Source organism: Poecilia reticulata, chromosome 7 (genome assembly GCF_904066995.2).
Source record: "Poecilia reticulata chromosome 7, P_reticulata-male-v2, whole genome shotgun sequence".
NCBI lineage: Eukaryota > Metazoa > Chordata > Actinopteri > Cyprinodontiformes > Poeciliidae > Poecilia > Poecilia reticulata.
In genome coordinates, this window is record NC_088836.1 from 27,865,495 (window position 1) to 27,890,423 (window position 24,929).

Genomic DNA, 24,929 nt, shown 5'->3' on the forward strand with positions numbered 1-24,929 from the left:
GCAGGTCTTTTTTGTCAATCAGTTTATAATAGGAAATGTCATTGTCCGTATATGTTGGAGCTTTTCCGTTTTAGAGGATTTTGCACAAAAGACTGTTCAGTGTCATGAATGTGTTATTTTACAAAAAGACAGATTATTTATATATATTGTGTGCTTTAAAGACTGATGATTACCAGGTTAAAAAATATTTACTGACGTTATGACGCTTCCACACTAACCCCATTTGAGTAGCTGTTTTGTTTGGTTTTTAGAGGTATAGATGCATTGCTGTGACTCAACTGCTGTTAGAAGTAAAGTAGGAAAGGAAAAAGGTGCTTTTGTTGCTAAAAGTTTAAGGCTTCTGACTTAAATTACCCATTAAAAGTTATAAATGTTTCTCCCTTATTTTCTACCTAGACAATAATCGTATTTATTGCAGCAACAGTCATGCCCTCTTCTTTTTGAGGTCAGTTGATGATTGTATTTATCTATGAATCATTCCTGAATGCATTTATATGTTAATGTCCATCTCTGTAACTCTGACACCTAATAAACTAAACAAAGACATGGCTTTGAACTATAGAGCACAAGGGGTGATCCGGTGTTGGGTTTATTCTTTTCAAGTCTGCACCACAGCTGCAAAGCACCGAGAAAGTCCATGTCATCTGCAACAAAGAGGTGGTCATGCAATCAACTTAAACAAAGACTTTGTTCCCCGTGTCGCTGAAAGCAATATGAATGGACAACCTTGGTGGAGCCTTCGTTTTATTTGGAGCATTGTGACACTCTATGCCTGTGCAGCTGTAGCTTCAACATGATGCATTTATTTTTCGCAATGACTTGGGAGGAAGACCAAAATAATGAGGAGAGGAAGAAGAAATAGATGGGAGTAAATGTTGAGCACACATACAATTAAGGGCGGAGGGTGTAGCAAAAAAAGCCCTAAGGGGCAAAAGGCGGTGGGGCTTGTGCAAAAAGCTAGCTCAGCAGGAGGCTCATTATTCCACCAATGGGATCCACTTTGCACATCCAGCTTGTGCAAACTCACACAAAGGAGCGTAGCAGCATGCAGGCAGCAGAAAGTGAGAGTGAGGGTCTGCCTCTTGCTGCCTTTTTTTAGAGGCAGTGGCACTTTTATGGCCATGCTAATAAAGTGCCTCTGGGATACGGTGCCTCCCACACCTCCGCCTATACGCACGCCAAGAACAGCTTGATTGGGCCTTAAGACTTGTGTTTATGGACACATGGATCAATACGCTTCCTCAGGGTCTATATTTAAAACGGAAATGTGCAGTGTGCTCACAGATAGAAGTAGAGGATGGGGACACCGAAATGGCCATTATGTGATTTAAAGCAAGGTCTATGACGTCATTCTGATGGAATCCCACATCAGTTATACCCATCCACGTTGCCTCGCTTTCAAACTTGTCGTGCCAAGCGCTTGTTCATTTAAGGTGCAGTGGCTGATTATTCCAGCCACATCTTTCACCCTTGCTTCCCAGCGCCCTAGCTGGCGGCAAATGCAAATCTGGAGCGTGACAAATGATGTAAGGCCGCCTCTGACACGTTCCAGCCCTTGGCTTCCCCGTGTCGCTCCCCAGCTTACCTCCCTCAGCTCCACAGTAATTACCCTTGTTGGATCGCTACGCCTGATCATAGTTGATTTTGGGATGCACTGCCATTCTCTCCACTTGTTAGCCTCTCACACTGCCTGGTTCTGATGGAGCGCACTGATAATACGGAGGGAACGAGATGAGACACAAACACACATGCATGCATTCACACTTGACTGTACGTGATTGTTGCAGTGGTGATTAATCCCTTTATTATCTAATCATGCAAGCAAAAGATTGAAATAAAAAGATAAAAAAGAAGAACAGCAGTGTTTAAAAGAGAACAATTAATAGATTCCAATTTTGTAAATTGTGCCTTGTGAAGGTCAAGGAGTGAGGAAAAGGGTGCATAGAAGTGATTTCCAATTTGTTCTCAGTTTGTTCCAGTAATAAGATCCAGACCTTTTCTTCCAATGGATGAGATAATTAACTCATGGGGCAGACCACATAGAGCTCTGTTTTTTGGTTTATGGCACACATGGAGAGGATCCCTGCTGCCAAATCAAAGCACGATGTCACAAAATTCAGACTTTCCTGATTTCTGTTTGAAATGAAGTGTACAAAATTGCAAGAACAGATATGAACTTAAATCAGTAAACTGATGTTTAACATGTCTTGCTTTACAAAAATCTTTCTACCCATTGTTTCCATATTTTGTCACCTTACACCCACAAACCTCAAATCTATTTTTACGATTGAACACAACATTGTGTAACGTAATTGTTACACAATGAAAAGAAAAACATTACCGTAATCATTTTCAGAATGTTGTGCAAGTAAAAATCTGAGAAATGCAGTGTGCATTTAAATTTTAGCTCCCCTGAGTCGATGGTTTTTTAGAACCGTCTTTTGCTACAATTACAGCTAAGAGTCTTTTGGGGCATGTTTCTACCAGTTTTCCCAGCCTAGGGCCTGAATTTTTATCTCATTCTTCTTTGCTGCTTTGATTACTCATTTTAAAGTCTTGCCACACATATTTAACGGGATTTAGATGTGGACTTTGACTTGGCCAGTCTGAAACATGAAAATGCTTTTGTCCAATTCATTCCATAATTGGTTTGTCTCTATGCTGGCCTGCATGGGGCTGAACCTTCACCCCTGTCTCAAATCTTTTGCGGGACCTCTCACTGGGGTGTGAAAATTCAGTCCTCCAGGGCCGAGGACATGTAACTTTTAGATGTGCCTCTGCTTCAACAGCCAGTCAAATAATCAGGTCATTAGCACGACTCTGTAGAACTTAACTGCATATTGAGAAGGTAATTTAGCCATTTTATTGGTGTGTTGGATTAAAGACATTTAAAAGGTTTAGGAAACCCTGGCCTTCAGGGACTGGAGTTCAACGCGTCTTTTATTATTACCCTGTATTTAACTCTGTCCAACACCCAGCAACTCTCACCAGCTGACCTGGGCCTGCTTAAAAAACGCTTCCCTGCAGCTTGATGCTGACGCCACTGTATTTTACCATGGCGATTGTGTGTTGAGGGTGAAGCACAGTGATAATTTTCACTCTTGCTTAGTATTTTGCATGTGGGCCAAAAATGTTACACGTTTGTCTTATCTCACCAGAGCACCTTTTCCCACATGCTTCTTGTGTCCCCTAAAAATAAACGGTTGTGGCAAACTTTAAATTGGACTTCTTTTACTTTCTTTCAAAAATGTTGCCACTTTCCTAGGTTTTCACTAATGATCTCTATCAAACCTCTGGTGGCCTGAAAGAGCAGTTGTGTTTTATACCGATATTCAAATACAGAGAAATTGACTACTTTTATTAATGGCAATTTCACTGGATTTTATTGGGAGATATGAGTAACGGGGGCTGGCATCAAAAACATTAAAATATGTAGAAAAAAAAAATTTAAGGGGTGTGAATACTTTTGTAAGTTACTGTAGAAGACTATACAGAAATCACCACAACTTTATAGTCATCAAATTTTCCATTTTTCACGGATGAATGGAGGCTTAACACTAAGCATTATAAAATGCTTAAGGAATCCAGGTTAGATGTAAGGTGGTGTTTGATGGTAATGTAAAATGCAGTGAGTCACTGCTGTGTGTCCAAGGCTCTCTGTGGGCTGCGTCTTTGTTGCACGTTCTTGTTCTTAGAAACTGCTTGGCCAGTGTGCGACTTCAGCATCGTTTGTATGAGTCAGGTCAGGCTAATTTCCTGTGGTGTAACCTGCTTCTGCTTCCTGCATTGTCTTGCCCTATCCAGCAACTTGCTTGGAATGTGTAGCATAATGATTTCCACATATTGTCTCTTTAAATCAGTGCCTCTTTTGCAAACCCTTTGCCCTTCTGACGCAGAACATTTATACTTAACAAGTTTTTCCATCTGGTCGTGAGTTTTTTGTTTTGAATACGACTTGTGCCGAGAAGTCTAACTTCTTCTTTTCTCGTTTTCTCTTTTCAGAAACATGTGAAGGTCCTTGTGAAAGTTCGACCCGCGAGTTGGTCTTCATCGACAAAAAGGCAACGATCACCCTCCTCTTCCTCTAAACCATTCTGTCTGCTCACTCAGCGGTTTCCTTGCAGGACAAGTAAACATGGATGGTCAAAAGGTCAAAGACAGAACTTTCATGCGCTGTCCCACGTTTGGAGCAGTTGCGACTCTTTTATTCTTCTGGCTTTTAGCGGTTCCTGCCTCAGATGGGCAGACCTTCAATAGTTTCCACCCTGAACGACGGGATTGGGTTTTTAATCACCTTACTGTTCACCAAGCCACTGGTGCATTATATGTTGGAGCAGTCAACCGTGTGTACAAGCTGTCAGGCAACCTCACCCTCCTGGTTTCCCATGATACAGGCCCAAAGGATGACAATAAGGCCTGCTACCCTCCTCTAATTGTACAGCCCTGTACTGAGCCCCTTGTGCCCACCAACAATGTCAACAAGCTCCTCCTCATTGATTATTCGCAAAATCGGCTGCTGGCCTGTGGCAGCCTCTACCAAGGTGTGTGTAAACTCCTCAGATTGGATGACCTGTTTATCTTAGTGGAGCCTTCCCACAAGAAGGAGCACTACCTCTCCAGCGTCAATCAGACGGGAACCATGTATGGGGTGATTGTGCCGTCGCAGGGCCAGGATGCAACGCTTTTTATCGGCACAGCAGTGGATGGTAAACAGGACTACTTTCCCACTCTTTCCAGCCGAAAGTTGCCACGTGATCCGGAATCGTCTGCCATGCTTGACTACGAGTTGCATACTGACTTTGTGTCCTCTCTTATAAAGATACCATCAGACACACTAGCGCTTGTCTCACACTTTGACATCTACTATGTTTATGGCTTTGCGAGTGGCAGCTTTGTTTACTTCCTGACTGTTCAGCCAGAGACACCGGAGAACAGCATGTCGTCAAGCGGATCCAGCAGCGATCTCTTCTACACGTCCCGCATTGTTCGCCTCTGTAAGGACGACCGCAAATTTCACTCCTACGTCTCCCTGCCCATCGGCTGTGTGAAGAACGGCGTCGAGTATCGCCTGCTGCAGGCTGCTTACCTCGGCAGGCCGGGCCGCATTCTCGCCGCTTCGCTCAACTTAAGTGCCCAAGATGATGTGCTGTTCACCGTCTTCTCCAAGGGCCAGAAGCAGTTCCATCGACCGCCAGATGACTCGGCGCTCTGCGTCTTCACCATCCGAGACATCAACGCGAGAATCAAGGAGCGCCTGCAGTCCTGCTATCAGGGAGAAGGAAACCTGGAGCTCAACTGGCTCCTTGGGAAGGACGTCCAGTGTACTAAAGCGGTGAGTTGCTCCTAATGAAAACACACACTTTACAAACAAAAATGCAGAGATAAATGATAGTCCTGGGTGCTTCTGTTAGCTGATCACGGCTATGAAAGTCTCTACAGAAAAAGCCAAATTAGTTTATTAGAGGTTTATTTTGCTCTCTTAAATGAGACCGTTTGCTGAAATGGTCATTCAAATAGTTTCACATAAGTACTAACCGCAGACTTTACTGTATTTTATTGGCATTTTTTGGTTGTCCCATTTACTCTTCTACCCTAAATAAAAATTCCAGTGCCATTAGTTTCCTTCAGAAGTCGTCTAAATAGAAGAGTCAGAGTGGGCCAGCTTATGGAGCAGCTGCAGAAATCATCAACTCAAGTGGGAAAATCTGTTGTCAAGGCAACTGTTTGCAACTGTTGTGCGCTTTGCAAATCTGGCCTTTATGGAACAGTGACACGAAAGTGTATTAATACACAAAGCCATAAGTAGCCATGTGTGCAGTTTTTTTTGTTGAGGAAAGTGCAAATGTATGGAAGAAGATGCCCTGGTCGAATGAGATGAAATTTAGCATGAAAGACAAATTGTTTGGCACAAAACTACACTGTCTGTATCTCCAGTACACCGTCTGCAAGGCCAAACATGGCTAAGCATGAGTGTGGAGGACTTTGTTCTTATTGGACAGAAAACCTCTTAGTGGAAGCCTGAGAGGTTTTCCTTCCAGCAGGAAAACAAGCCTAAACTTATTTCCAGAGGTGATATAAAATAATTGATTTTAGAGTTGAACAGTCAAAATTGAATTAGTGTATGGAAAGGCTTGAAAGTTTGTATTTACTGATATCAGATCTGACCGAGCCAGAGCCGTGTTGCAAAGTAAAACATGCAAAAAGGTCAGTCTCCAGATGTGCAAATGCACCCCATACTTTTCAGGTTTTAATGATGAACAAAGGCGGGAAGCCATTTATTCTATCATTTCAATTTCAACATAATGCACAACTTCAGCTGGTTTATCATAGTTAATCCCAGAGAAGTTTGTGAGAAATATCTGAGTACTTTCCTAATATAGTTCACTTAAAAAATGAGTAAGGTCAAAGTCTTGGAGCTGTCAAACAGCTGCTACAGCCAGTGGTTTACTCCTCTGATAAAAGATAAGAAACAGTAAGAGAATGTATTAAGTTTCTCGGTGAGCCTAAACTGCACCGTGCCTTTAGGGGGGCGTTTGTGGTAATAAAAATAAACACAGCAATCATCCGGAAATGTTTCTGACTGCCTTTCATTTCATGCTCTCTATTATCAAATGACTAACACTACTTGTAATGATGTCAAATTGTTTTGTTGCTCTGATATCAGGGAACATCCACTTTCAAGTGCATTTCAGGGAGACATATTCATAAATTACGCAGGCTTTATTTTTCTTTACAAGCATCAAAGTGATTTTCTCTGAGCGCAGTCAAAATAAATGCTCTACTCCTCAATTGGGAGTGTGTGTGTGTGTGTGTGTGTGTGTGTGCGTGTGCGGTTGTGTGTATGCATGTGTGTGTTTGGGGGAAGATTTAAGAGGGAGGGTGTCTAGGGGCTGCTCCAATTCGTCTACTTATGATGCTGGTGTAGATCACACACCAGTCCATTCCCTCTAAAGTTCCTAATTATCCCATAATAAAAAGGCTGTGTATCTGTTGCATGTTGTCAAGAAGAATTAAGTTCCTTGATTCTCCTTCGGTCCCAGGAGGCTGCAGTCCTCTGTGCTTTCACTACGCTACCCGCTAATAGGAACTTAAGATTATTAAGAATTAATGACTTCTGACTGACTGGGTTATGTTATATGTCTGCATTTGCACAGAATAGCTTGCCAGTCTTGGCCATTCACATGTGCATTGTGAGGTTTAATGATGTCTGTGTCGCTCATTGTGATGAAAACCACCTATTATCTCCTTTGTTTGCTAATCCCCTTTAGAGAACCCAGAGGATCATTCTCATTAAAATCCACAAATTCACCACCTCACAATGTCAGCTGTGAGGACTAAGACATTATCTTAAGAAACTGGTGGCAGGGTTTTTATTAGCTCCACTGAGAAGGCAGAAAAGGATGTTGCATGCAGCAAAGTGGGTGTAAGAAGGTGTACAGTGGTGACAGTGCTGTGGCTGTGAGGCTTGTTATCCGCCAGAGCTTGAATTAGAGCGTTTTTCCACCTTCCCAGAAGAGTCCCCAATCATCCCAGTGTGCGCTGACTGTTGCCAGCTGTTACCTGCAAGGCCCGCTCCTCCCACTCCATTCTGCAGGCATGCACTGCCAATGATGTTCTGCTGTCCTCTCGGATTAAAGGCTACATGGCCTCTGTGTGTGTTTTGCCAGAGAGACGAGAGAAATGTCAAACATGCGCCTTTAAACCGTGCTCTCATGCTCGATGAGCAGCCAATAAATCCATAGTGTATTATAGATTATGCAAAGAGATGTCGACGGACGAGGGAGTTTTAAATCGTTACAAGCTGCTTTTAGCAGCCAGATATGCCAGCCTTGCTGATGTTGAACCGAAATCCCTCTTTCACATATTTCCTCAAATGAATATGGAGCGTGGTGCCCCTGTGTGTAAAGTTGTGTGAAAAGCCCTAAAATCAAATGTTTTTTGTTGCAGCACCATTATGTTCCTGGAAAAATGTAGAAAAGCTGACCCCCTGATGTGAGCATGTTTTAAGAAATAATAGATTTTTGTTACAATTATTGGAGGCACAAATGTTAGTAAACCAGCTATAAATATATTGTATTTGGGACATTTTTGCCAAATGAACAACACTCAGTTGTCCCCATTAAAAATTCTAAAGTTTGGAGATGCATACAGAGTGACCACTCCTCTTATTCATTATTTATTGTGTGGAGTCCAGCGTTGGCTCTTTGGTTTTATGTGGTAGAAAGGACGATGTCTGGTTTGGAAACATCAACGTTTTGTCTTTGTTCTTGAGGATAATGTGGTTTTGCTGCAAATCTCACACTAGGTTTCTCAACCAGTAGAAAGTTGGGGATCTTGCTCTGTCAAGGATTAGTTCTCATTGTGTCACTATTGATGGTAGGATTTTGAGAGAGAGGCACAAACAGATTGAGGATCTGTGGAATGAGGTCCTTCACATATATACATACATACATACATACATACATACATACATACATACATACATACATACATACATACATACATACATATATATATATGTATATATATATATATATATATTTTTTTTTTATTTATTTATTTTTTTACATCTAAGACACCGGGCGCATTTGTTGCCAAATGGCTCAATCCTAGTCCAAATCCAAATCACAAACATGGTTCCAGTTAACGTCCCAGCAGAGTTTAGCAGATTTCACATGTTTGCATTTGTGAGGGTTGGACAAAAAAATCCCGATTTAATTTATTTATTTTTTTTTCTGGCATGAATCCCAAACAACCAGTTGGTATGTAGATGGGAAATGTAGGGGAACATTTTTTACAATTTATACCATACACCTCATGTTGTATGATGACAAGATAAACATGGCTCCTTGTCCCAAATGTACCCAAACAAAAGTTTTTCTTGCTGTAGCATTAAAATATGCCTTATATTGCTGTAATGTCTGCCTTTCCTTTTTCAACATCTTTACCAGGTGCGGCTTGCACTACATTATCAAATCTTTTACTTATATTATTAAAGTCAAGATGATTGCAATGCAGAAAATCCTCCTGATATAAAATTATTTTTGGCTAGACCCTCCATTTAAAGTCTAGGACTCTCCTTGTGGTTTTGTTAACTGCGCCTCAAACAGTCAAATTACACAGTGTTTCTGTGTGCCTTTCCTCTGTCTTGATGCTAACAACAGGTAGCCAGTAAGCTCAAAGTGGACAACTTTAATTATACACCCAGCAGATATCCTCTTTGTACACGTTGCATTGCAAGCATGCTTATGCTCAGGCATGGCTGTCGCTGGGAGTGGAGCTGTGGCTGAACCAGGGGGATTCACACACACAGCAGCCAATCAAAGATTTATCACCCATCCGTTCAGCTTTCTGCCATCTGGAGATTCATGCCATCTTTGTAGTCAATCCCACAGAGGAGACTCAAGATGGGATTTTTTTTGTATCCGTCTGTCTGAGTGTGTTTCTCCTCACTGACAAACACTATCATCTTGTCTTGCTTTTTTGCTTTTGTGCTACCATCTAATTTACCACTGGTGAAAGACGCTGATAGATGATGCTGATATACCCTGAGATTGGATTTGAAAGCAAGTATGCTGCTGAACTTTGTTCAAATTATTTTAAAGGTTGATTTAGATTCCTCTAAAATGGACCTGTCTTTAACTTGGCCGAACTATAACCACATGCAAAATTTGTCACATCAGTGCTATAGAGTACTTCAGTCAGGATTCATTTTACAATGTTGGTCTGTATTTAATCTAACCACAGCTCCACTCAGCAAAGCTGTTCTTTTCTTTTTGGCAGGGAAAAGCCAATAAATAAATAAATAAATAAATAAATAAATAAATATGTACATCTGCAAGATGGTGAACAACTACATTCAACCATATGGAGTCTGGAGGGATTTGGGATTTACTGCCGATTCTAAAGTGTACATCATCTGTACAATCTAGTGCTAATCGGAACCAAATGGTTTGGATCCCAACAGATCATATGCGGAGGAGCTGTTTGATTTTGAAGGAATTGAAAGTCTGGATGCTAAACCTGTTCCTCAAGATGTCTTCCAAACTGATATTTCCTACAAGTACAGCTCCAACTATTAAAGAACAGTGAAAAAGTTTGATTTTTTCTCTTATTTTAGAGGTGAAACTCGTATATAGACTTGAAAGATTTCAGTCTATGTGTACTGAATCCTTGATTTTAAAGTTTTAGAACTTAGCTTATTTGGGTATGTATATCTTATCTTCTGATTCTCATATCGATTTTAGATGATTTTTCTTCATAAACTGTAAATAATAACCAAAAGGTGTGTTTTTTTCTAGTTTCCCTGCAATGCACAGTCGAGAGTTATTTACACTAGAAGCAGAGGTAATGTCATACTTTGTGTGTAAGAGCACAGTTGTAGTATAACAAAGTTAAACTTTTAATTAAAATAAAAACCAAAATTGTAACAGAGTTGACATGTTAAGCAGTCTTTATGATCTTACATTAGTAAGCCATCGTTGCTGGTTTTTGATAATTGCAGCGTAGGCTCTGTGGTTGTCCCTAAGCAAATATAGACCATTAGAGGATTTCCAATCCGGTCCTGTGGTCGCCAAACGATTCCTCAGTTCATCTCTAATTTATTGGTCAATCTTTTTGCTATTTTAAGGTATCTGCAATGGTTGGGCAATATAGTGAAACTGCATTGTCATCACCATAACAGTGTGCATAACATTGATATTACGATGGACAGTTTGTAGTAGAGTATTTGTTTGGTCCAGTAGATTCTATCAACTGACACAGACGGTGTTGCCCATAGTAGAAAAATGTCAGAGATTGTTGGAGATATTGCAATTTTATTGACATCAAATGGAAATATAATATTGCAATCACATACTTGGCTCAAATTGTGCGGCCATCACCTCCACCTGCTTCTCTCTGTACATGGATGTATGCTGTTAAGAACTTGTAAAATATTTGAACTTGTATTCATACAATTTTTGGGCCGGTTGAGTCAAAGTGGATGGTAATTTGCTGGTCTGTCCACTTTGTTTAGAGGAAAAGAAGAAAAGTACAGATGATTTCATTGTCTTCTACATGTTTAGCATCCCCCTTTGGACCTGGACTTTTATTTTTGCTGTCGGCCATGTGCACATCGTGTACAGATGATGAAATTTACATCACAGGATTTACGGTCGAGTGAGCAGTAAAGCAGACTGGGTATAAATTTGTCTTTGGAGAAAATAAGTGAAAGGAAAACAATAAAGCAAGCTTTGTAACTACAATACTGGGTTTTTTTGTTCACCATCAGCATTATGGCACTTGAAATTTTGTGTAGAAAGTGTTTGCAGAGGCTGATTTGCCTCCCTTGAATGGAAATGCCACTCAAATTAGTCTGTATAAATTGTACCTCTCTGACGAGAACAAAGACAGCAACAGAGGATGCAGATGAGAGATGGATGCATTGACAGAAAGGGAACAAATGAGTTGGTGTAAGAGCACAGGGATGAATATTCAGAGGGTGTTATGGGATGTTTAAATGGTGGGGGGCTCAGTTGGATGTCTCACTTTACTCCACATGGCACATTGAGGTCACTGACACTCAAACTGCGTCAGCTGACCTGATTCAACACCAGAAACATCACTTCCTTATCTCTCATTTACCTTCCCATCTTCATTGTTTTATCATCACTGATGTTGCAAATTTATCTAGAATGTAGAGGGCAGAGGTTGCATTTCTTCCCTCTTACTCGGCAAAGATAAATAAGATCTGATTGCAATGATATTTTCCAAATAATTGACAAAAACAGAGTCTTATTTACAACAATTATCATGCACAGTGTGCCTTCTTGCAGAGAAGTGATGGTAGGTCAGGGTAATGAGCCACATTCAGAGCAAGGTGGAGCTCAGTCAGGTGGAGCGGGTACATATTTCAGGCATAATAAGAAGGCACATTTGTGTATAATTCAAGCTGTCCATTTTTCTTAAGCTTCTCTGTCACTCTTGACTTCTGTCCCAAAGTCAGTCTGACTCCGTTTCCACAGCTTTGCTTATCCATCACGCTTTACTCTTGTTTCAGCCCATTAGTTTTTGCTCATAGAAAGTTCGTTTTTACAATACTTTGTGTTTCAGTTTTGCCTCCTTATGAATAATTTACAACAACTATATGCATCTCTGTTCACAAAATTCATTCTGAGAGTTCTGTTTAGAGTTTAACGATGCGTTCAATTCACAAGATGATACACTGTAATGTTTTGCTCAGATAGAATCTGATTTTAATTTTGTTGTGGGGAAAACTTTTTTTTTTGTCTTCACAAATAATTTTTTTCTACAACCTGTAATCGGCATAGAAATTTCCAGTCTAGATTTTGACAAGTCAGTTTATTGCAATTTCTGCTTTTCTAAACCAGTAATGCCAACAGAAGAAACTGCTCAGTTTTCTTTTCTCATTTTCACAAAAGAAAAACATGTTTATGATCTCAAAATAGCTTTTTAATTAGAGATCAACATTTGTTGTACTGTTGGTTGTCATCTGGAGGAAATTATAGGAATTTTAAATCATGGTACATATAAACTCCATTGATTTTTACAAACTCCCAAATCTGATAATATGGTGGTGTTGGCTTCTGACTCTCATGGAGGATTAATGTTAAACAATGTACACATACTTCAATACATAAAGTAACTGGATAACATTGTCAGCTTGGATAAGAAATATTGAGGCATTTTATTTACTGTGAAATTTCATGCATTCAATCTCTCTACATCCGAAGTTTTCACTGAAACCTTTGTCACTTTTTCAGATTCAGATTTTCATTTTGATTTCTCTTCACAATTAATTTTATAACTGCTTTTCTTCTTGTTCGGCAGCCTGTGCCCATCGATGACTACTTCTGCGGTCTGGACATCAACCAGCCGCTTGGCGGCTCTCAGCTGGTGACCGGCCACACGCTCTACACTGAGACTCGGGACCGCATGACCTCTGTGACCTCCTATGTCTACAATGGCTACTGTGTGGCTTTTGTGGGCACCAGGAGTGGACGTCTAAAGAAGGTAATTGCTGCGTCCTGTTCTCCCGAAACGGTTGATGCCTCTCGCGTAATAGATTTCCACTCTCGTCATTATCATAATGCACAGGAATTCAACCTGTCAAGAGTTCTTGGTGTATTGACATCATGAGGTCCGTCTATTTCTGGGCATGTGGATCATAGTCAGAGGCAAAATTATCTTCTTAGTATTAAAAGCCTGCTGTCGAACTGTCAGGGAAGGGTGATACGAGTGGCTAACTCAGTGTAATGGTCATTATCAGCTCCTCTAGCACTGTGTTCCAGTGCTGAATAACCTGAGCTGACCTATTACTTTTAATGGGCCCCTTTCTGCTTCTAGCCAACTGAAAGCATGAAAAAAAGAGAGCTGCTCCATACATTAAAGCCCCTAGTTCTGGTTTTGAGAGAATACCAAAGCCACAAAGGTTAAAGGGTGCCCTGGCACTTTGCCGTGATAGAATTTCCTTCCGTTGCTACAGGACTTAAATCGCTGGATGCGCTCTGGCAAAAGGAAATGAGCTCTGTGTTCTGGGCTCAGAGATTACAAATTTGTCCACTGGTCAGATTTGCTTGTGGTTTGTTGAGTAATTCAAGACGGCTGTTGGCATCCTTGTATATTCCATACAAACACGGTTTTAAGCTACAAATGCAGCGGTTGTGCATGTCGATTTTGTCACAAGGCTTGACAAATGTTCTCTAGAAACCAGATTGGATTCATCAAGAGTTTCTTTTTAAATCAGTGATCACACATAACTGGGTAGTAAGAACTATCCAGTTCTGCCAAGCATGGCATTATTTGGTGAGGAAGTTTTTTACTGAGGGGAGAATAACTTAAAGTTACCAATTATTTGTGCAACAAAGCCATTTTCCACAGGATAACTGTTTTCTACATCTGTGAGAGAAAGTGAGACTTTCATTAGCTGAACATTTTTATTTAAAAAAAAAATTATTTTAAATAATCCATCCATCCACCAATTCCCGCATTGTTTGTGTTGGGTAACTGGTGCCTATCTCCAGATTATTGAAGTACCTGTCCTGGGTACATACTAGACAGGCCACCAGGGCAACATAGACATGCATGCACGCATGCCTACAGACAATTTAGAGAAACCAGTTAAACTAACAGACATGTTTTGAACTGTCGAAGGAAACTGGAGTAGTGGGGAGAAAACCCGTTCAAGCAAGAGAAAAAGGCAAACTCCAATCAGAAAGACCCCCGACAGGAATTTAAACCCAGGAGCTTCTTGCTGCAAGACAACAAAGTTACCATCTTCTCCACAGTGCAGCCAGTCAGTTATTTTGCTTCCAATTTAAATGTGTTAACAGATTACACTGTGGTGGTTGAATTGGGGCGGAAACAAGATCATTTGATGTAATCCACTGTTTGAGCCGTTTAAAGATCTATTGCCTCCCTTTTATTTAGCTAAATTAGAAAAGGCAGAAAAGGCAGAAAAGATTGTTCAGATATTGTTTCATCTCTGTGTTTCCTTCCACGCTTTCGCCTGTGGCTGCCTTCCGCTTCCCCACTTTCCATCTCTGTATCATCTGCCCTGATCTCTGAAAATCCATGCTAAAAAAGACAAGCGAGCTGCTGCTGCCGCTGCTGTGTACGAACTCAAATTGCTTCTCACACAGCCGTGACTGTAGCCACAGTAACGGCAAGCTGAAAAAGGAATTAACCAGGATATGAGACGAGCGCGTAGACAAAAAAAAGCAGCACAGTCCAATGCGCAGAGCACCATAATCCTGGTAGGACACATACAAAGAGTCACTAGATGAGAAAATGAGAAAAGTTTAGACTCTGATTAACTTTAATGTTCCCAAACAAAGATTTCATTACAATGCTTGTAGTACAAAATGTGCTTTTTTTTTTCTTTCTAAGCTGTACACAGGAGAGTGCTAAATTGTTAGGAAATTGAACTGCACTCTAATCGCTTAAACTAAGATCCAAAGACTTGTTCTTCACTGAACTATTTCCATTCTCTGAATCTAACTTGCTTTTATATTTGACTAGAAAAGCAACTGCACCAGCCTCATTTGCATGCAGGTAGAATCTTGGTCAAGGTGAAGCCATTATTTGCATGGAAGCCTGTGCTTTGACCAGATCTGACTGTTCTCCGCAATGTGCATGGAAAAAAAGGATGACCATAACCAGCCTTCCTCTGTGTGGTTTTATGTTGCAGTGTGAAAAAATAAAGGTTTACTTTTTAAATACAAGAGTGCACCAGCCAGATACTAATCCCTGGTTTACTTTGAGATTTGACCGGCTGATTCCAAATTTGATTGATTCTGAATTCTTCTTTTTGTTTTAAACAATGCAACACAACAAAGGAAAAATGTGCTGCAAGTACTTGGATAAAGGCAATATCTTTGTAACCGACAGAAACTGAAGGACTTGCATAACTATCCCCGTCTTATGCATTGTTAAATTACAAACCTTTGTGCATCAGACTACTTGCAGTTGGTTGATGCATTTAATGAGTAAGGAAAATATCATTGTTTTTGGTTTTTTTCATTTTCACATTACCAATCAGAGCAAATTAATAAAAAAAACAGATTTTAATATCTGGTCAATTGATTGGTGCATCTCTGTTTGAATAGTTATATAAAAATCAAGAACTTTGCATAACAGCAGAGTGTGCCTTTGTGCCCGAAGTGTTTTTTTTTTTATGCTTTGAGGATTATCCGTTCACTCCCTTTGTCTCCAGAGGCAGGGCTGATGTATGTGGTGATCTTTGGCTGCAGCCTTTTTGCAGAAGGATGATGCAGAGCATTGTGAGAGACACAGATGAAGTAGGATGCTTCAGGCTTCCTGCTGATCTGAGCATGACACAGCTTGGGTGGCAAGCTTTGATGCTTTACTGGTGACACAATCCTATACATGCTTTCATGCAACCAAGAAAGTCATGCAGCTGGGGAAAAGGAGGAGTGTGACAGGAGTGTGATCTAAAATATACAAATATAAGTATATATATGTATAGAAGTGAGTAGCAGAAAGAAGCAGAGATGGAGAAAGGAAGAAGGCATTGGGGGAGGGAAAGTGAAGGAGACCACTGAAATGTGAATTTAGTGCCGCCAGAGAAACTAGGATTGCACCGCTTCTTGTAATTGGATTGGCTTCCATCCCAAAGTTGCCCTCTCCCCATCCTTCCATTTATTGCTTCCCCATTCAATCCCACTCCTCCTTCCCGCCCTCAAACTCGCTCTCCCTGAAGACCGACTCTCGTATATTCTGCTGTTTTCCTGAGCTTTGCTGAAGCATGGTGAGGCATGTGTTGGCGGATAGCGCTGTCTGTGACAGGCTTTTGGGGGGTGACGATGAAGGGTTAAGAGGGGGTAGAAGCAGAAACTAAGGTGAGGAGAATATCTATGCAGTCACATTGACGGCAGGAAACAATAATACCAAATTCAGGGCAGCAACACTGGCAATCTGAGGTCATGTGTGGAGGCCATAAGGTGATTGTATTCCATTGTCTGACAAAAGCTGCCTAGTTTTGGCAATCATGTCTAAAACCCAGAATAGAACAAAAACACAGTCATACTGCAGGCATTTGAAAGCTGGTATTTAACATAACTGGACATTTTGGTTGGGATTGGCTTTCAGTCAAGAGCAGAAGATCCCCTTGCAACAAAAATATAGATTGTAATGAAGGGAGTTATATTCTTAAACTCTGAAACATAGCGTATGCAGATTTTAACTCTTTAAATGCACCTTTATTTATATCGGTTTCTTATCGGCTTCCTCAGTTCTGAGTTGTGGGGATTGAAGTGTTGTTGGGTCTTCACCACTTTGCAAGTTGCTAAGGTCACATGTGGGTCAGTGACCCACCCATGTACCAGTCCTTAGGGTTGTTTTGGTTGTTATCACCCCTGAGTTGTTTACCAACCCGACCATGGAGGATGTTGTTGTCCCATGTTTCAAAGTGTGAAAGGTTGTGAAACTGCCTGGGGAGGAGAGTCAAGGCTGTCTTGTAGGTGTTGGATGGCTCATACCACAGGTCTCCACTGTTTAGTGTTGAGTTTTAGAGTTTAACATCAATGGCTTTTTACACCATTTACCAAAACTTATGTCTTAGATGGGTGGCTAACGCTTCCTTTCCTCTGTCCTAAAGTAGCAACACTACATTAAAAACAGTGGATAGATGTTGCTGGGTATTGGAGGGTCCTTCACAGTATATTTGTAAAGAGAGCCATGGCACTATATCTAGTGATGAAGAGAAAGGGGAAGAGGAAGATGAAACATTAGCAACAGCTAATAGGTTTCATAACATTGATTTAAAATTGTCCCGTCTAGTCGTAAAAAAACTAAGTCAGGCTTTTGAGAATTTGTTGATCAGGTCTGAGTGATCACTTCAAACGACTCGGTTTGCATTTTGTGTGCCTAATTCTTTCTGCATTTGCCAATGTATGAAAATGGAAGACTACGCTACAGGGTAAACTTACTGCAAAAATTAGCATACTCTGGTGTGTAGTCCTCTGTACAGAAACACACTTCCCCTGTTTGCTGTCATGTTGGTGGTCTACCTCCACATAGGCTGTACCTCATGGAGAACATGAGAAAAATCTTACATATTTATAAGGAAATTCAGCAGGTTGTTCAGAAACATTGTAAAGAAGATGTGATACATGTTGCAGAATCACTGTAACAGACTGAACAAGTTATTAAGTGCAGCCATGCTTGGATTAGCATTAAAATTAGGTTTTCCAAAGTCCTGTGATCCAGTGATGTTTGAAGCCATCTTGGAGTTCCAGGAAAACATGGGGATGTTTTAATCAAGTTTAGATGTGGCACATTCCCACACAGCAGCCTTTCCTGAATAGTACGTTCCTTATTTTCTATTGTTTTTTTTGTTTTTTTTTAACGCAATGAGTTTTAAGGATGACTACACAATATAATGACTAGGAATTTATGCATAAATGTGCATCTTTAGCTCTCATTCTATCAACTTTTTTATGTGTATTTTGAAGTTTTTTATTAGAAATGGTTGATGGAAATGGTGAAATTCAAAATAACTTGATTTCACCAAAATGTTTTTATGCTCACTTGGCTTTTCTGAAACAGTTGATGCTCAAAAGAGGAGATAGAAACACATTTGCAGAATAAGTTCTGACCTACCTAATTTTCCCTGCCACTTTTGGGCCTAAGCCTTACTAGAGGCTTGAAAATCTGAAAATTTCAAAGTCCAAACCTTCAGCTCAGAGCGGAGAACTCTCCATTTTTTTAATTTGTGGTCCATGCTAGTATGCGACCTCTGCTTCATGCAGATGTTTAAGGCAGAAACAATTTGTCGAATGATTCGAGTACCTCCATTATTAGAATTTCTCGAGGAAAATATATCTGCCTTTACGCTTCGTTAAATTATGTTTTATTATGTAGCGCACCGTGTTCCACCCGGATCCTTATTTGTGGTGGGCAGCAGTCTTACTTCCACCTATGAGTTGTTGCGAAGTGCTGGCAGCAGGATGTTGAATTGTGCTGCGTTTTGTGAGGGTTTGGGGCACAAATAAGGATTTTTGAATTTTGCTGTGAGATGGTTGGACTTGTGGCGTCGGAATCGCGTCATCACGGTTTTGGAAATTATGCTTTCCATAACATGGTTGATTCACATTTTTCTTTCATTTTTCTTTTTCTTTTTTGCTACTGTTTTAATTTTGAAGTGTTACTACAGTAAACCCTGGGGGAATAAAATGTGCTCCTGCACATGATGTGCTTTTCTTTTCATCATGCACTGATAGATAATCAGGAAGTGGCTTGGATGATATGGTCTGCAGCTGATGTGGACAACTTGAAAGGGTGGTTCAGGTGTTTTAACTGGACAAACGTCCTGTAGAACTGGTTCACAGATTAGAGGCCCACAGTGGCCTAAAAAAACGGCAGGGTTTGTGTGTGGTGTGCAAACAGTGTCACTGAGGGAAGCAGCTGATCATAAGGCATGAAACGCTGCAGACTTGAAAGGCTTGTAAAAGCCGGCAGCTGCTACTACAGAGCCCCGGTGGTGGACATGTGGTCTAACCACCCCCCTTCTGAGCGCACTTTTACTCGTCTACGCTCTTTTACCCCACAAACATGCCTTTGAGAATTAGTCCTTAAATTTGTCACACTCGGGAGGGAATGATCTGAGATCTCAGTCTGTCTGGCCTGTAAGCCCAGAGGCTGCTCACCTGCTTTGGTGTGGCCTGGCTTTGCCCGACATCGACGGTCATGAGGGAATGGGGAATAATATTTGCACTGTTTTCCCCAGTTCTCTGGATTTGGGCTCACTGAAGCTGTTTCCTGTCAGATGATAGACAAAGGTGGTTGGAGGTAAATGTAAAAGTAATCAGAGAAGCATCAGTGGGAAAAGACTAGAGTAGCACGACACAAACGGCGTTAACTCTGAAGTAGCTGCTACCAAGGAGCAGCTAAAGCACCAAGTGGAAGCGGTTTTGTTCCAGTAGAACAATTAGAAGTCCTGTGTCCTGAACCCGCTACAACCCACATCCATATAAACACATAAATATATCTGACATATAATTATGAACCTTGTTCACCAGTAAAAGTTGACAGTTTGTGGGTTTTTGTGGGATTGGAGCCAACTGAGATTAAAGGAACTGAATTGTATTAATTACCATGGATTGTCATTGCTGGTATAAGGGGAATTAAACTTGATTTGCCATTAAAAGACACACAATTACAAAACAACGGAACTATTTCAACTGCCTCCAGGTGGACTTGGTTAACAATTATTCTAACAATGTCTTTTCACCGAATCGCTTGTGCAATAATTATTGCCTCACAGTTTGGAAAATGTGTCCTAATCGCTCCTACATTCACTAAATAATAGAATTTAGTTGATGTTTTTCTTAAAGATGTTAATAAAGAGGTAGGTTACATTAATTCACTTATTTAACTACAACAGCAGCTCTCTACCTGATATTCCTTGCAGCTATTGTAAGGAATCACTCTCATTGTTTTTCAGGGATAATTCGAACCAAGACGAACTGCCATTGAAATCTGTTTGCCCACTGGCACCAAGTAGCTGGGAGCCTGGCATCGCCTTGAGGAACTGCTTCTGCTAGTGGAAACATTTTCCCTCCCAACACAACTTCACAGCACTTCCAACGAGAGGTTTAAACTTAATGAGAAATTTCCACAAACTGCAAAAAGAGGTCAATATTTTGTTTTATCATTCAGGCCTCGGGCAACGCGTAGCTCACAGAGAGAATGCTGAACGCCCACGAAAAGAATATGTTGCCGAACTAAAAGTTTGGTCAAAACCCGGCATGCAGGAATTCTATTAATCATTGATCTATTGATTGTGGCTTTTGAAAAGGCCTGAAGATTTACCTTCATTTTTAGAGGAAGGATTACAATTTCACCTTAGTTTCAGAAAGTAGCAGATCTGAGTTTTGTTTTGTTTTGTCGTGTCCTCGTCTAATTTTGTGAATACCAAATTCAGCGCCGTCTAATTTAAATATTACAATTAACAACATGTGAAATATTATTTCAACTCTTGCAGTGTTTGAAACAGAACTAGAACATTTACCACCATTTTAAAATAAAGACAGAATGATTAAGTCATTCACCAGTTTGTTACTTCTGTTACAGCTGAATGAACCAGTCATGTCTCTACAAATCATAGAAAGTTTTCTTTAAAATAGCTTCCTAAATCTCAAATCTTCTTAATAATAATAATAAACACTTTATTGATTTTGAGTCGTCTTACTTTAGTAACAACTTCCAGAACTAAGGTTGTTGTCTGTGGTTTGTTCACTTATGAAATAAAGTTGTTTTTGCATTGGACTGGCCAGTCGGTGGTCATCCTGATCATCCAGAAAACTGGCCCATTTCAGTCACACTCCATTTTCTCTGTGTATCTTAAAATAGATTTGATTTATTAGAACCTGTAAATATGAGCACAAGTTTTGCTGTCTATCAGATTTAATTTCCTTTGAACAGTTCTAAATGGTGGGTGATAGGACAAATGCAGAAAAATATGAATTTTCTTTTTTTTTTTTTTTTCATCAAATCTGAAAACTCCATGTTTTTTCTTCTGTAGAAATCAGAAAGAAAGAGAAGAGACATACCTTATTTCAGAGTTGTGTATAATCATTTATATCTCTTCACTTCCTGTTAGATTCAGACGTGTTTGTTTTCTTTTATTACTTTTGTAAAAAAAACAAAAAACTGACAAGACAAGAAATCAGTACTGGTCAGTAAAAGCCTCATCTTTATTTCTGCTAAATGCAATTTTTTGCCTAAATCATTCACCTGATTTAGCTAATTACTGGCTTGTTCACAGAGTTGTGAACTGGCAAGATGTCTGCCTGCGTGACCCTTTTAGAGCCCAGCCTCCACTTGACCCCCTGCTGTTGGGATCTTAACCTTGGACCAGATGCAGCGGTGTCCAGCGGCAGCCCCAGGCAGCAGGGGCAGGCTGTGCCTTTCATGGTGTCTTTAAAGCACAGGCCTCTTTATCTGACAGACCTGGTCCAGGCTTCTCTAAACAGTCCACTGTTAAAAGGCCAGTGCAAAACTGAGAGCCCCTGCCGTTCCATTCATCCAAGCTTTATATCTGATGTTTTTTTTGTTTTTTTTTACTCCTCAGCCAGCTAAATTCACTCGCTTTCTGAGCGTCGTTCTTTCTTACTCCTCTATCTTCTCAGGGAGTTAAATGTAACCTGGTCATCCAGGTGTATTCTTATTTTTTCCCTTTCTTCCCTGCTTTTATTCCTGCTTCTTTTCTGGTCCTTTCTCTATCTTAGTCTCCCACTCTCTCTCCCAGTCTATTTTTCCTGCTTTTTCCCCGCATAGAGTATTACAATGACACCGCCTACCCTGCAGTGATCTCATTAATCACATTCAAACAGCTCTCTGTTGCTGTCTCTCTGCTTCTGTGTGTCTCCCTCTCCTTTCACTTCCTCTAATTGCTTGCTCTTTTCTCTGCCAGTGTCTCAAAGGAAGTGTTTTTCATTATCTAACAACAAGAGACAAATACTTATACTGCGCATACATTTTAGATGGATTTTAGACATGTAGGCTTAATTTAGCTGACAGATATGCAGTTGCATGTATTCATTCAAGCATAATTGATTCCCAGAAGCCTTTAAAGGGTGGATCTCTTAGGTGTCTGAGTATGTAAAGATGTTGTGGTCTGCTTATTCATTATCCATCACAGACGGGACGTTTTTACTCCAAGCCAAGCAGTAGATTTTACTTATTAGACATGTTATTGGTTGTGGCTTTTATTTTTATTAGTAAAGCAAATTACCCTGTTGAGTGCTTCCCATAATTGAACTTCATTTTGTGAGTGGATTTAATTAGCCAGTTGTTTTTTTTACAGTTACTCTTGTTCAAAGACTGGCCAATGAAAAACAACAAGAAAAAGAAACATTTCTGTCGTCCAGTTGAAGTTTATTTTCTGTGGACTGGGTCCAGACTTTCCTTGTATTTAACTTTTGCAGAAACATTTTGCATAAACTCTAGGATGTGCGGATGATGAAAAGCAGCAGATCTGCTTTCATGCAAGGTCTGTTGCACTTGACTTTGTAATTTATCTGTTTCTGTAAATGACGCGAGTCTGGGTTTAGAGAGAGATTACACATGAATACAATCTAAATATATTATTTTATTTTTGAAATTTATATGTGACATTGTTATTATTATTATGGTTTAAAAACTATTAAATCTTAAAGGTCGACTTAGTTTTTCTAGAACTGCTATTTAATTTTAACTTAATTTTTGTCTTTTATTGCCAAAGGCACAGCAAGCAGAGTTGCTGCAGCGTCTTATATTTCCAACAATTAAAGAGTACATTTCTCACTCTGTCAGACTAAAACTACAACGCAGTTGTCATTTTTGCTCTGAGTTGCCAGCTGGCAAAGGATTTTATCTTTTCTTCCATAGCTTCTCCATTGACCTTGCTGAGAACCCCCCCGTACCCTCCAAAAAAGAACAAACTAGAAGAGAATAAACATCTTTAGGAAAGATTGGGAAAAAAATGAAATAGATTAGTGAGCAACATCTGTCAAAGTGGATGGCTGGCTCACTGCCAGAGTTTATTGATTTGCTTTACAAACCACTTGAATGAGCCAGATAACTGTGATTAGCCAATTCATTACCGCTGGCTAGAGTGGTCTAAAATTAGATAAAAAGGGAGAATGGGAAGGACAGAGGGGGGGGAGGAAGCAGAGTGTGTGCAAAGTCTAACTTTATCAACTTGCACAGTTATTCTCACTGTGACCCACGATGGTGGGGAGATTTTTCAAGTGCTTGATGAATTTTCCATATTTTCCATGCAACCTAATAATCATCTTCATTAGCAATGAGTTGGAAACAAAAAAAATATCACCATGCATTGTTTATGTGTTTGATGGCATGCATAATGTTTGTAGATTATCAAAGGAACCAAAACAACAACCTCTCATCTACTTTGCAAATGTGCGTGCTTCCATTTCAAGTGGCTTTTCAAGTTGCACAGCACCACTCAATCTCAGAAACGAGAACAGTTCTGGCTTTGATGATATACTAAAGTGTTGTCTATGCCAAGGCAAAGTGAGTGTGACAGCGACTAATGTTTCTATCTGATAGCAAGACAGATTTACTGCTCTTCTGTTCCCTGCTTCATACAAGACATCAGCAGCCATCAGTTCCCTTAAAGCTATGCTTGTCTTTGTGACAGGCGTTTAATGCATTTCTGTGATCACGCAGTGTTTACAAGAAGCTTTTATGAGCTCTGCACAAACCATTTCTTTGATGGGTGCGTTTCCTCGTTCAGCAGCCATTTGGTTACCATGTTCAGCATTGGAATAAAGGACTGTATTAACATGCCTTGTCCTGTTGTCCTTTGAAATTGCCACTCACCTCTGAAACCTTCCCTCTGACGGTGAGCGATTGAAACAAGCCGCCTTTTATCATTTTCCCAGATTTTGCTCTTGCTCCAGTTTTCTCTCTACATTTTTTCAGTGTCCAATCTCCCATTTCTCTCTCCTGTTCCCACCACCTTCATCTCTCTTAGTTACCACAGGCCTGTCAGGGAGTTCCAGCTAGCCATCAGCCTAATGAACAGTGATACAGTGCTAATAGCATGTGATAATATTTCAAGCCAGTAGTAATCTCAGCTCACTCAGCCTTTACCTGCCCGTCACCTCTTGCCCCTTAACACGATCCACACACAAACAGACGACGGGGCACCTGATACCCCTGACAGCTGTGTGTCAGGTCTTGGCCTTATGCTTTTATGAGACAAAGTCGTTAGCCTAAACTCCATCTTTACGGACCAGCAGTCTGGGGAAATATGTCTTAATGGAACTGGACAGATCCCTCTGCATAGCTTGTAAGGAACTGTAAACACTTCCCTGAAAATTTGCTATGTTGATTAAATTGAAGCCTTTCTGTGTGGAACAAACATGAGTGTTTTCTGTGGTTAATCTGTCTTTATTCCACAATCTATTAATGTGCTTACTTGGTCAAATTAGGACTTTAAATTGGCTTCAGTTTAACTTTAAACATGCATGGTTGCCTATCATACTGTTTGCCATGTGTTGGACTTGTCACATTGTTCAGAGTATCACTTTTTGATGATGGCTACTGGACTCCTATACAAATCTGAACAGAGCAATCCAGGGATGGATGGATAGTTGATCTTATGCATATGTTGCAAACAAGAACTGAAATATACATCTTTTGCAAAGATTAAAGCTTATTTTCAACTGCGTCTAATGAAAATGTGTCCACAGTTGTAGATAAATCAAACACAGGAATCCAAAGAGAAAGTCAAAGAAAGCTAAATTGAACTGGCATTGGAAAAAAAACAATGATCTAACTCTTCCACAGTTCAACTTTCCACAGTTTATTTCTTAATTTATCATCTATTTACAGTAAAATGTGTGATCTGTTGCAACAAAGGTGAACATTATTATCATGGTTTAAAGTTAAAAGAA

At 40.2% G+C, this 24,929-nt stretch overlaps 1 protein-coding gene across 7 annotated transcripts in view; it reads left to right on the plus strand.

Moving 5' to 3' along the window:
• plxna2 (plexin A2) overlaps nucleotides 1-24,929 on the plus strand; it is a 217,896-nt gene that overhangs the window by 29,123 nt on the left and 163,844 nt on the right. For all 7 annotated transcript variants that reach the window (XM_081609239.1, XM_081609235.1, XM_081609236.1 and 4 more), the window contains 2 exons: nucleotides 4,003-5,332; nucleotides 12,832-13,014. In XM_081609239.1, the coding sequence (XP_081465365.1) occupies nucleotides 4,136-5,332; nucleotides 12,832-13,014 (1,380 nt within the window). In that variant the 5' untranslated portion in view covers nucleotides 4,003-4,135. The remainder of the gene's footprint in view (nucleotides 1-4,002; nucleotides 5,333-12,831; nucleotides 13,015-24,929) is intronic.